At 39.6% G+C, this 11,015-nt stretch overlaps 1 protein-coding gene across 1 annotated transcript; it reads right to left on the bottom strand.

Annotated features, from left to right (window-relative positions):
* Nucleotides 1-1,299: 1,299 nt before the first annotated feature.
* LOC104590422 (putative glucan endo-1,3-beta-glucosidase A6) lies at nucleotides 1,300-3,757 on the bottom strand. The gene is made up of 3 exons (XM_010249089.2): nucleotides 3,170-3,757; nucleotides 1,786-3,090; nucleotides 1,300-1,560 (listed from the first exon to the last, which is right to left on the bottom strand). The coding sequence occupies exons 1-3, from the start codon at nucleotides 3,219-3,221 to the stop codon at nucleotides 1,517-1,519; spliced, it is 1,401 nt and encodes a 466-aa protein (XP_010247391.1). The 5' UTR covers nucleotides 3,222-3,757; the 3' UTR covers nucleotides 1,300-1,516.
* Between the last annotated feature and the right edge of the window lie 7,258 nt (nucleotides 3,758-11,015).

Here is an 11,015-nt window from a genome sequence, read left to right as displayed (position 1 = left end):
CCAGACCTGACCCGTTGACAGCCGTAGGATAATGATGTGCCTGATGCTTTGTTGAAGTTGCTATCTTCTTAGCAAATCTCGGCTGATTGTGATAACATTTTGGTTTGGTTTGCAGTATTTTGCTATAATCTCTAGCTGTCTCTGGTGTTTAGGGTCAATGGGTGCCTTTGGATATTTTCATTAACCGTCTAAATGGGGCCTACTTGGATTGTTTGAATTTAGCATGGAAGTAGGGGATTCTTCTGGGAGCCTGACCTTTAGTGAGATTTGCCTTTCCCTCTTCTAAATGTAATCAGGACGTTATAACTTTTTTTTTTCTTTTTTTTTTTTTGTGATGGAGGGACTATTAGTACTGTTGGATTCTTTGCTTGTGTGGCGATTGATAGATCTAATGATCAGTTTATCTTTTCTACAGGAGGAAAATGTTTGATTTCTTCGGGTGTTGTTGAAGCTGAACTGTGGGCGATTAGGAAGGGAGTTCAGCTGGCGAAGTCTTTAAATCTTCCTGCTTTTGTGTGTTTCAGATTCTCACCACTCCATTTGTGCTGTTAATGGAATGGTTTGTAATCTCCCCTGGATTTGTCTAGTTATTGTAGATGATATTATGAGCTGTTCATCTGTGTTTTCTTCCTTTTTCTTTTGCTTATATTTGTAGGTCTTTAAATTCTCTGGCCCATCAGTTAACACTCAGGGCCAAGTCTTTTGATGAGGAGCAGGTGTGGCTGCTTCCTCCTTTTTACCATGTAATCTGTTTTTGACTAATAGTAATTTGCTTTGGATTTGTTTGGTTCGCGGTCCAAATCAGAGTCAGAATTGGAAATGAAATTCTTCAGAATTGAAATCGGAATGGTTCATTTTGATTGGTTCAAATAAGAATGAGAATGAAAATTAGAATCAAAAGGAATAAGATTTAATTTCTAAGGAAAGGGCAGGGAATGGCCATTCCTTCTAATGGGAGAATGCCATTCTAACAAGAATGAGAATGGAATTTCGATTCCACTCAACCAAACAGTTGAATCGAAATGGCCTGATTCTGATTCCAGACCCCTATTCTCGCAAATCAAACAGGGCCATAGTTTTTATAAAAAAAAATAATCATTTTTAATTCATTTTATTAATATTTTTAATCATTTTTAAATTGCACCATTCAATATCCTATTGCAACCCGAATTCCATTTGAACTTGACATAAATCCAATGGATAAGATCCCAATTAAATTCGAATATTAAAAAAAAATCAAATTTGGATCTAAGCAGATCCGGACTCATTTGGAACAGCCAAGAAGAAGACAAGGACTTGAAACTTGAGACTTTGATAGTATTAAATAAATATTCAGACAAATAACCAGAAAATCATTTCCATTTTTCACACTCAATTGTATCTAACATGGTATTCCTGTAATTGAAAAATTGAAAAGAAAACCAAACTGGGTCAATTAAGTATGCACTAACAAATTAGAAGAAAGGAGAAAAAGAAAAGCCCTTTTCCTTGTATCTCTGAAACATCTTTATCTTGATCATCCTCGAAGGGTCACACTTGGGAACTTGCACGATCCATTACCTGCAGAAAAAAAAGGCCAGAAATCAGTAATTAAAAAAAAAACCAAAATTAGAAATTTTGAATATGTGAAGCAAGAAACCGTAATGGTTGGGTGTAACATATAAGCAGAACTCAGAAAATCAAAACCGTCTGATTGGAATCCCTTATGTGGGTCCCACTTCGAATTCAGATCTGACGGCTTCAAGAGGCTACCGCGATTCATTCTACAATGAAGAGAAGACTTACTTGGGTCTTCTGTGGTTTGAACAGCTAGTCCATTGAAGTAACAAGTCCCACCCGACTGCTTGAACTGGGCCCAATAAGAACTAAAAGCGTAACTCGCATGCGAGACCAACGAAACCGGGTGATAACACTCGCTCCCGGGCCGGATCGCATCGCACGTGTTGTTTCCCAGACGGCACGCGAACTCAATCGCCGATTCTAACTCGGTTGAATTCGCTCCGTCCGCCACCACACACCAAATCTTCCCCTTGTACAGCTCATTATTCAACGGCGCCGGCAACGACTTGAAGTCATTTTCCGGCCGTTTCCCATTCAGATCGACCTCATAAACCGGGGTTCCGTCCGGATTCATCAGTCCCCAATGTCGTTCCGTTCCCGGTCCACCCTTCTGGTTCTCATTGTACAATGCGAAAATGAAAGTCGGTATGACCACACCCGGTCGGGCCGGCGTTCCGGCTGGCGGTTTGGACGTCATTCTCCGGATGAGGTTCCGATTGTACGTGGCGGCATTGAAGATGTTCGCTCCAATTTGATCGATGTCTCCGGCATGGGGCCACCCTGTCTCGGCGATCACCAGCCTTACGTTTGGGAACCCGAGCTTGGTCATGGCGAAGATAACCGAGTCAAGCATCTGGTCGAGGAGGTTGGTGTAGGTTAATCTGCTCCGAGGGTCGGTATAGGTTCGGTTCCCTCTGAAAAGCGCGTAATCCAGGTTGATGCGCGTGGGGTCTCTGGACCAGGAGAAGTAAGGGTAGACATCGAGGAAGAAAAACGATCTAGTTCGATTCAAGAACTGAAGCAGAGGCTTCATCACCGGTACGGCGATATCGGACCGAAACGCTCCGTTCGAAGGTGGGAAGGCCGTTTCTAGTATGTCCATGGCGACTGGTGTCCCGACTTTGATGTTTCGGATGTTATATGTTGAAAGCGAATGCTTGATTCGACGCATTGCCAAGACGAGATTGTACCAGGTTTGCCTGTCTTCGTCGGAGTAGAAGTTAAAGATTTCGTTGCCGACAAGGAGATGGCGAATCAAAGTCTTGGAATAGAAAGGGATGACATTCGTTCGCACCCATTCGTCTGCGACGGCCTGACTGGAAGAGATATTGGATATTAACTGGTTAGGAACCATTATTGATACTTGGATATTGGTCCACGCCAGGGCGTTCAGGATTTCTGGGTTTGCATCGTACAGCTTAATGCGACCTGCTTCCAGGGTTTTGATGAACTCGATCGAACGAGATGGTGATGGGAGATTGTTTCCCAGCCGACCGTAGTTTATACCCATCTTGCTAGAGATCTCAGCATCTGTTAATGAAACGAAAAGGGGTTAGAGATCGAATAATGTAGAAAGAAAACCCATATTTCAGTTCTCTCAGAAACTTACTAGTGGAGACTAGGACACAGAGGAAGAAAAGAAGAAAAAGCGTTGCTGCCATGAGTACGTTTCCCTTTCTTCTTTTCCTCTTTTTCTGGAACAGAACTCTTGAGCAGTGCAATCTGTTCACTCCTTAATCAGAAAGCTGGGAACCGGGAAGCAGTGGAGTGTTTTTATTGGAATGGCTGTGCTTATAAAGGAAAGGAGAAGAGGATTGAAGAACAGATGACAAAGAACCGAAAGGTGTGTGATCTCTAAACAATTAATCAGAGACAGAGCATGGCAGCGTGGTGGGTTATAAAAATAAAATAAATAAAAAAAAAAGATCATGAAGGCGTTGAACTACTTCCGAGGGATGAGATGAGAACTTCAAAGGTGAGTGGTGATTCTTTAAGCTCAAAGAGTCACAGAATATGCAAGACCCATTAAATTACAGTCCATGGGGAAAGATCAAAAAGGTATAATCTGCAGAGATGGACAACATAATAATGGACATGCAAAGATTGAGAAAAGCAGGTAATGGGTCCCAATGGGTTCGGTCTGCTTCCTCGTCTTTTATAATCTTCTCAAGGAAGAGAACCAGAGAAGGATTTGTTTAGAAGCCATACATCCATGGAGGAGAACAGGATATAGATTTCTTGACAGGAACCAAAGATAGCTGTGCAAAGAAAAAGTTGGATTTGATATTCGGGGAATACCATATAGAAATGCTCACACTTTCCAGTTCTTCTGATCTTCCTCCCATAAGATGCATCATGCATGGAACCCAATTCTAATGTTGCTAATCAATGGTGCATAAAAAAACTGTGAGCTTCAAGGCTCCATTTGGTTGCTCGAGACAATGAGATGCGGTAAAGAATCCTTTGCTTTCCCAGGAAACTGAAATTAGTTTGAGGTAACCAAGTTTATGGACTACATCCGTGCATGGAGCCTTTGATGTGTGTCCAACATATTCGATGAATTTTATTATTGTTATTATATCTGTTATGTCATTGCTTTCGGGGGTTCCTGGATCAAAGTGTTCAGGTATGAACTAGACTTGCCAAATTAACAATGCAATAGCTTGACCAGGTAGTAAGAATATAAGATCCATCAGTCACTGGATCGACCAAGTCTAGGGTGTTGCTTATGGTATGAACTAAAGACAAGTCGAGTCTGGTCATCTCATTTGTTTACTTGTGTTTTGTCAGGTGGACCTTTGTGAAAGGATAGTAGGATTCATCGTATGGGCGTCATAAAGATTGTAGAATAGGTGGGCGAATTTCAAAAATTTTCTTACCTTTTTCTAACTGGGAATCGTATTCCATAATTTAAGAATACAATATTCAAGGGTCCTACTTAAACCATAATCGAACCAGATTTAAACTAAAGACAAGGGAGGGATTATACTTGATCCAGAGAAACAGTATCTCCCAAAGTTGGTATTCACGCCCAAAGAGGACACCAAGATCCGCTCCTGCTGAAGATGACACAGCAATGTATGGAACGGAACCAGCAGAGTGCATCCTACACACTGAATCCTTCGCAAGAATCCTCTGGAAACACTGAGCACCGAATCTTTTCAGTTCTTTCTGCAAAACTGATATCAAGAACTGATTTTTTGATTTCTTTCCTCCAAAGATCGAATCTTGTTAGAAAAATGGCAGCGGCTGGAGAAGAACTCCTGAGATAATGATGGCTGAAATCGTTTCTCTTTTCTCTGGAGTGTGTATGAGATCCAATATCAATTCGCATGATGTTTTTTTTTTACACAAAACCCTAGGTTCGAATTCTGATGATGTTCTCTCTTAAGGTTTCTCCTCTTTTCTTCTTGATTAAGAAACCTCCCAATCCAATTAGGAGTTATCCCAATCCAAATCAGTATCTGGATAGGGATGATCTTAATCCTATCTGCATATTAGGTTAGCTTACTCCTGATCTTATCAGGAGGTTACAAGATTCAAATCTGATTTGAATTTGATCTCCTAGAGTGGATAAAGTTAAAGGCCTCATAGATGGGTGATCATATCAGCCCAGCTCAAAATGGGCTTTTGACCCATTTAGTATTCAATGCTTAACTAGTTTCCAATCTGCTGCCCAGTTGGACTTCTTTGTATGGCGTGGGACCCAAGCATTGATCTACACACCAGCCACATGGGTTCGGCCCAGCCTTTATTACAAGACTCAGCTGAATTCACTGAAAAGCTCAATGAACCCCTGAGCCCATCACATGGACCCTATGGGCCCAACACTTACATTAAGTGGTCCCTGGGCCAAGCCATCTTATAAAAACCCAGGGATAGTGGGCAGGTGCAAGATTATTCCATTAGATACTATCCTAAATGGCCTTACACTTAACCTCTCAGCCCATAATGATCAAGCACTGCTTGACAAGAGAAGACCTCTCTCTCAACTGCAAGGAACAGTGTTGCACTCTCCACTCACATGGATCCTGGGAATTAAAACCATTTGCAAACATTTTGAAACCATACATACATATATATATAATTTTGCAAAACAAAATTCCAACGATTGAAATCAACTACCGGCAGTTTGGTTTCCATCAGAGAGAGTGCATTCCCGATCATTACCTTTGTTCGACAAAGGGGCTGATCCTGTCACTATGATCACCCACTCAGATGAATTCTCAAACTGCCCCAACATGCCCAGGTTTTGACCCCTGCTAAGGATCTCACTGATTGGCATATCAAAGACAGTCTGATCTGACACTTAGTGAAGCATCATAGTCGAGTTTAGGGGTCAGGTGTAACTTTTCAGTTTTGCTCATCTGTCTCCAAGGTCCAGGGCAATACTAGAAATCTGGTCCGGTTCAAGAATTCAAGTAATCCCATACTGCATGTGCCTTGGGTCTTACCCTGGTGGCCGAGACAGACTATCCCAACACTTGGTGGTACACCAGTATTAGCCTTGACAGGATAAATCTCCCCAGACTTATCCAATGGCTGTGAACATTTAAAATTAACACGAGTCTCAATAAACGTCCAGTTTCAGGGTCTTACACAGAATTACACAAAACAATATGAATCAAACATGTACTTTATTTATTTACACTAAATATCAAAAGTACATCAAATCAGATTGAAGCTAAGGACATACAAAATTATCCAACACTTTGATAGAGATTAGAGCTGACTAGTGGTGAATAGATGTCTAAGAGCGTTTCTGAGTATGAAACGCCCAATACAATAGTCTATGAAATGTGGCCTCTGTAGACAGATTTTAACGGTGCCATTTGATTTGATTTAAAAGAGGACAGGAATCAATCAACAGATCCACAAAGCCACTAACGGCCTACGACGGGTCATTGGCCAAAGACTAGTTAATAGGCTTCTAGTTCTAGCTAGTCCAATTGGGAATCTGGGATGTCTGTAATTCACACTGGTCGGCGATATTCATGGTCGTGGGTCATGGCCACCAAACGTATGATCTCTGCCCAACCCTAGACCTTGATCAACTGGAATGGGAGCGCCAGAGTATCGATCAAGGATTTTCTAAGGTTTTAATGTTTTAATGGACCACACTTTGATAAAATTTGCCAAAGTGTGGCTACACAACGGTAGGGATGCAATTTGGAAGCCTAAACCCGAAGAAATGTAATTCGGTCCAACCTAAATTGCACCCCTGCATTGCACAACAGGGATAGCCCCTCTCTAATACTCACAACCCCTTCTCTAATCTTTGGTGGCAACGGGATTTGATCCAAAATCTGCACCGCAACTAGCGAGAGAATTTATCAACTGATTTATGGTAAGACTAAGTTTGGAAAGAATACAAATACAAATATATGTATAATAAATATAAGGTTCAGAAATACGTATACAAGATTTTGTATTGTACATATTTGTATTTGCATTATTTAGACTAAATTGTTAGGTATCACAAATGTGCGAGAGTGTAAATAAGTGTAAAATCTGGTTCCTTTTCGTTTGAGATTTTACTTTGCTCAGGCTTTATTCATTCAATAAAATATATTTTCAAACAAAAAAAAATTCAAATTTACAATCAACTCATTTGCATTTTCATACTCTTGCACAAATACAAATGAAATTGTATTACAAATAAATTCGACCTTAGCATTGATTTTAAGTTACAATTCCAGAAGGCCCTAGATAGACGGGACCAACATTGTACAATGGCCTTATTACTCCGAAAAGAGAACCAATCTGACCTGGGGATTTTTTTCAGCTGTACCATTACCCCCATGGGGTGCCAGATGTAAACTACTTTATTAATCTTTTGTTATTATAATATAGTTTATTTATTTATAAAAAAAATCTGAGCTGGGGAATTGGGGATTTATGCTAGATCAATAAACGATGTAAATTTGTAATCTAGATTGACAAATACCAATGAATTTACACAAGTGTTTTCAAAACTGGACCAGAAAAACCGGTAACATTTTCACCCCAAAACCCCTGGCAAAAAACTGTTAATTTGGTCAGTGAACCACTGACCCAGGCCATTTCAGATGAATATTCAGTGATGAAAATTTTCAAGACAGTTTTTTTTATATAAATTTTAATTATTTGTTAATATTTTATATTCTTGTTACTAATTTTATAATATTCTAATAAAATAAAGTTTTGGTTGAAATAAACAACTAAGGCTCGTTTGGTTTGTGGGAATAGGGGTTTGGAATCAGAATTGGAATGAGCTATTCCGATTTCAACTGTTTGGTTGAGCGGAATCAGAATCTCATTCTCATTCCTGCTGCAATGGCATTCCCCCATTTGAGGGAATGGTCATTCCCTGCCCCTCCCTTAGGAATTAGATCCCATTTTTGCTGATTTTAATTCTCATTCTCATTCCTGTCCGAACCAAACAGATTATGGAAATGAACCACTCCGGTTTCGATTCCGATTCCGACTATGAACCAAACAGACCCTAAAATCTTAAAAATTTTGTTGCTCTGTTTGTGCTCTGTTCTGATAAAGTTTTTATTTAGAAAAAAAATTAAAAATCAAATAATTGAAAAATGGAACCAACGTTTTGGGAGAGAAATCCATATCCTGTTTGGGGAAACTATCTTTGAAACTTTTGATGATATTCAAGAACCATCAATGAATGGGCAATAACTTTTCACTAAAAAAAGGTGATACCTTGAAGATTAACCAAGTCAAGAATCAATTTATTCATAAAAAAAAGGGTCAAGAATTGGTTTAAATTATTATGTAAAGGGAAAATTTTCAATTAGTATCTTGTACTTTAGGCCTAGTGCCATTTTGCTCTCTAAACTTTAAAATGCGATAATTTAGTACTCAAATTTTCAAAATGTGTCAATCTAGTACCTACTGTTAACAAGTTATTAATCAACAAATAATATTTGTAAAAGACACAAATAACTTTCGAGTGACATTTGGAAACCCCAATTTTTTTGAATAAGAGAAGGAAAAATTTGGGACTGTTAATTTTTTGTCAATATTTAGATGGTTGATAAAGAAAATTAGGTAAAACTTAAAAAGTATTTGTATCTTTTTCAAATACCACTTAACAACTGATAAACAGTTGGTTAACTGCATATGCTAGATTGACGCGTTTTAAAAATTTAGATATTAAATTATCGCATTTTAAAATTTAGAAACTAAATGACAGTAGACCCAACAGTATAGAGTAGTAATTAGGAATTTTCACTTATTTTTGGTTGGAATAAATAGTTGGACCGTGGTCAAAAGTTTTGATGAAAATACTTGAAAATGTAATAATGATGCATAATCAATGGCCTTTATGTTAGGTAGAAGTCATTCAGCAACGGGTCAATAGGCCCCATCTTCCGAATATTCTTCTTTTGGTAATAGAATATTTTTCCATGGTTTTGAAGATTGGACTGGACTGGAAGGGTGGACCGGTTGACCTAAGAATGATCATGGCTCCGAGTTCGGTTTTAGACCCCAAAATCATTTGACTCAGGGACTTGGCTAAAACCATTCTGTTTCCAAGTTGATTTTAATTACAAAAGTTCTTTGAAAGTCTTAAACAAGAATAAGTGCCGTTTAACAGAGGAGTGGCTCAGTTGGTTTGTTCCATTGCAACCATAGGGGGTTAGTTGTGATAAGAAGTACGGTTGCAACTGATTATATGCAAATTATATGCAAACTACTGTTTTGTAAGGTACGACTAGTGTAATAAATTAATCAAGTTTCATGTCTTCAGGTCATTTGTCTGTTATATTGTAACTTCTATGCAAGTGTCCAGCCAAAGAAGCTACATCAACGGAAGATCCAGCTATTCTTCTCCCAAATCCTTTATTTACATTCCTTATTGACATACAGGTGGTAGGTGATGAGGGGCATTTTGGCCGTCTCACACAATTATCGATACGTGAACGCTGTTGGCAATACAATGCTCAGTATAGTAAGACAATTCGACAAGAAGACACGTGGCAATTAGTAGCAGGTACGTGGCTGAGCTAGGGCAAATTTGGTCCATCGACAACTCCAGCTCGCCTGAAACGGTCCCGCAAGTCACACCCATGTAAGCACCGTTACCACAACTGTGAGAACAGATCGCCAAGCCGTATGCCGTAAGACCCGCAGACGACCTATAACCACCACGTAGATCTAGCAACTAACTAACCAACATTCCTTAAACCTCGGAAACAGCTTCGCAGAAAACTCAGAGGCGTTGCTTGGTGGCACCTGAACCCTAGATAGCTATAAAAGTGCCCCAGGATCACTTTGAAAGGTATGCGCACATAAGCTCCCACACTCTCACACATATTCTCATCTAGACCTACTTACTGACTTAAGAATCGGAGTGTCTCCTTGGGTAAATCTACCTAGGCACTCTAACTTTTCTTTCCTTACAACTACTCTTATCTCAGACTTACAACTCAAAGCTTGGCATTGTCAGGTTGAAACCCAGTTCGAGCCATATCATTAGACACGAGGGAGCGAGTAGATTGTACACCATCAGTAGGCTTGTCTACTTTGTTGAAATTTGGGCAGCCTTGTCTTGAGTATTTGCTTCATTCTAGGGCTTGAGTGTTGCAACTAGGCTACCAAGATGTGGCATAGATTTTTAGATCAATTTTCTTTGGGAAGGGGGAGAGGGCCCACTTTATAATATTTTTAACCCAGCCTACACTAAGTAATTATATAAATAATGGTTTAATAAAAAATTCTTGGGGGCCAAAGTGAAGGGATGAGAGATCCATCCTATGGACGCCCAAAGATTGCGGAATAAGGGGGCGAATTTCAAAAATTTTTCTTTCCCTTCAACTGGGAATCGCATTCCCTATTTAGAAAATCATATTTTCAAGGATCATTCTTGAACCTTAAACTGAATCATATCTGAACCAAAAGGAGTAGGGGAGAATTATACCTGATACGGAGAAGTAGTATCTCCCAATGGAGGTGTTCATGCCCAAGGAAGGATCCAAAAACTGCTTCCACTAAAGATGGCGCAGTACAGGATGGAGCAGAATCAGTAGTGTTCTTCTCCAAGAACTATGTCCTTCGCAAGAATCAGCAGGATGGTACGTGAGCACAGCTTCCTTTCAATCCTTTCTTAAAAAACTGATGTCAAGATCCAATCTTGACTTCTCCCACAACTGAAGATCGAACTGGCAAACAGGGCGGCAAGAGAGTATTCGCAGGGTGCAGAATTCTCTCTTCTTGTTTTCAGCACTAAAGGAAATCTGATGTGTGTCTCTTAGGTTGCCGCCCCCTTCTTTTGTTAACCTAAAAGATCAGCTCCAAATCCAATTAGGGGCAGCTTATCCAAATCATATTTGGATAAGACTTCTCTTCAGGTGATAGGGATAAACCCTTATCATATCTGCAGATTAGATTAACTTTCCCCTAATCTCATTATAAGGTTTCTAGATCTGAATCATATTCAGATCTGGACTCTTTGA

The sequence above is a fragment of the Nelumbo nucifera genome, chromosome 1 (assembly GCF_055504915.1).
Source record: "Nelumbo nucifera cultivar China Antique chromosome 1, China Antique-T2T, whole genome shotgun sequence".
In the NCBI taxonomy this organism is placed as follows: domain Eukaryota; kingdom Viridiplantae; phylum Streptophyta; class Magnoliopsida; order Proteales; family Nelumbonaceae; genus Nelumbo; species Nelumbo nucifera.
The sequence above is the reverse complement of the archived record's forward strand: the minus strand, read 5'-3'. Positions and strand labels throughout refer to the sequence as shown.

Bases quoted from the DNA above. Each gene is read 5' to 3' on its own strand.
- LOC104590422 (XM_010249089.2), bottom strand. From the start codon at position 3,221: ATGGCAGCAACGCTTTTTCTTCTTTTCTTCCTCTGTGTCCTAGTCTCC. The intron at 3,091-3,169 runs GTAAGTTTCTGA...TTTCATTAACAG, and splicing joins CTGTGTCCTAGTCTCCACTA to ATGCTGAGATCTCTAGCAAG. The intron at 1,561-1,785 runs GTAAGTCTTCTC...TTTTTTCTGCAG, and splicing joins TCAAACCACAGAAGACCCAA to GTAATGGATCGTGCAAGTTC.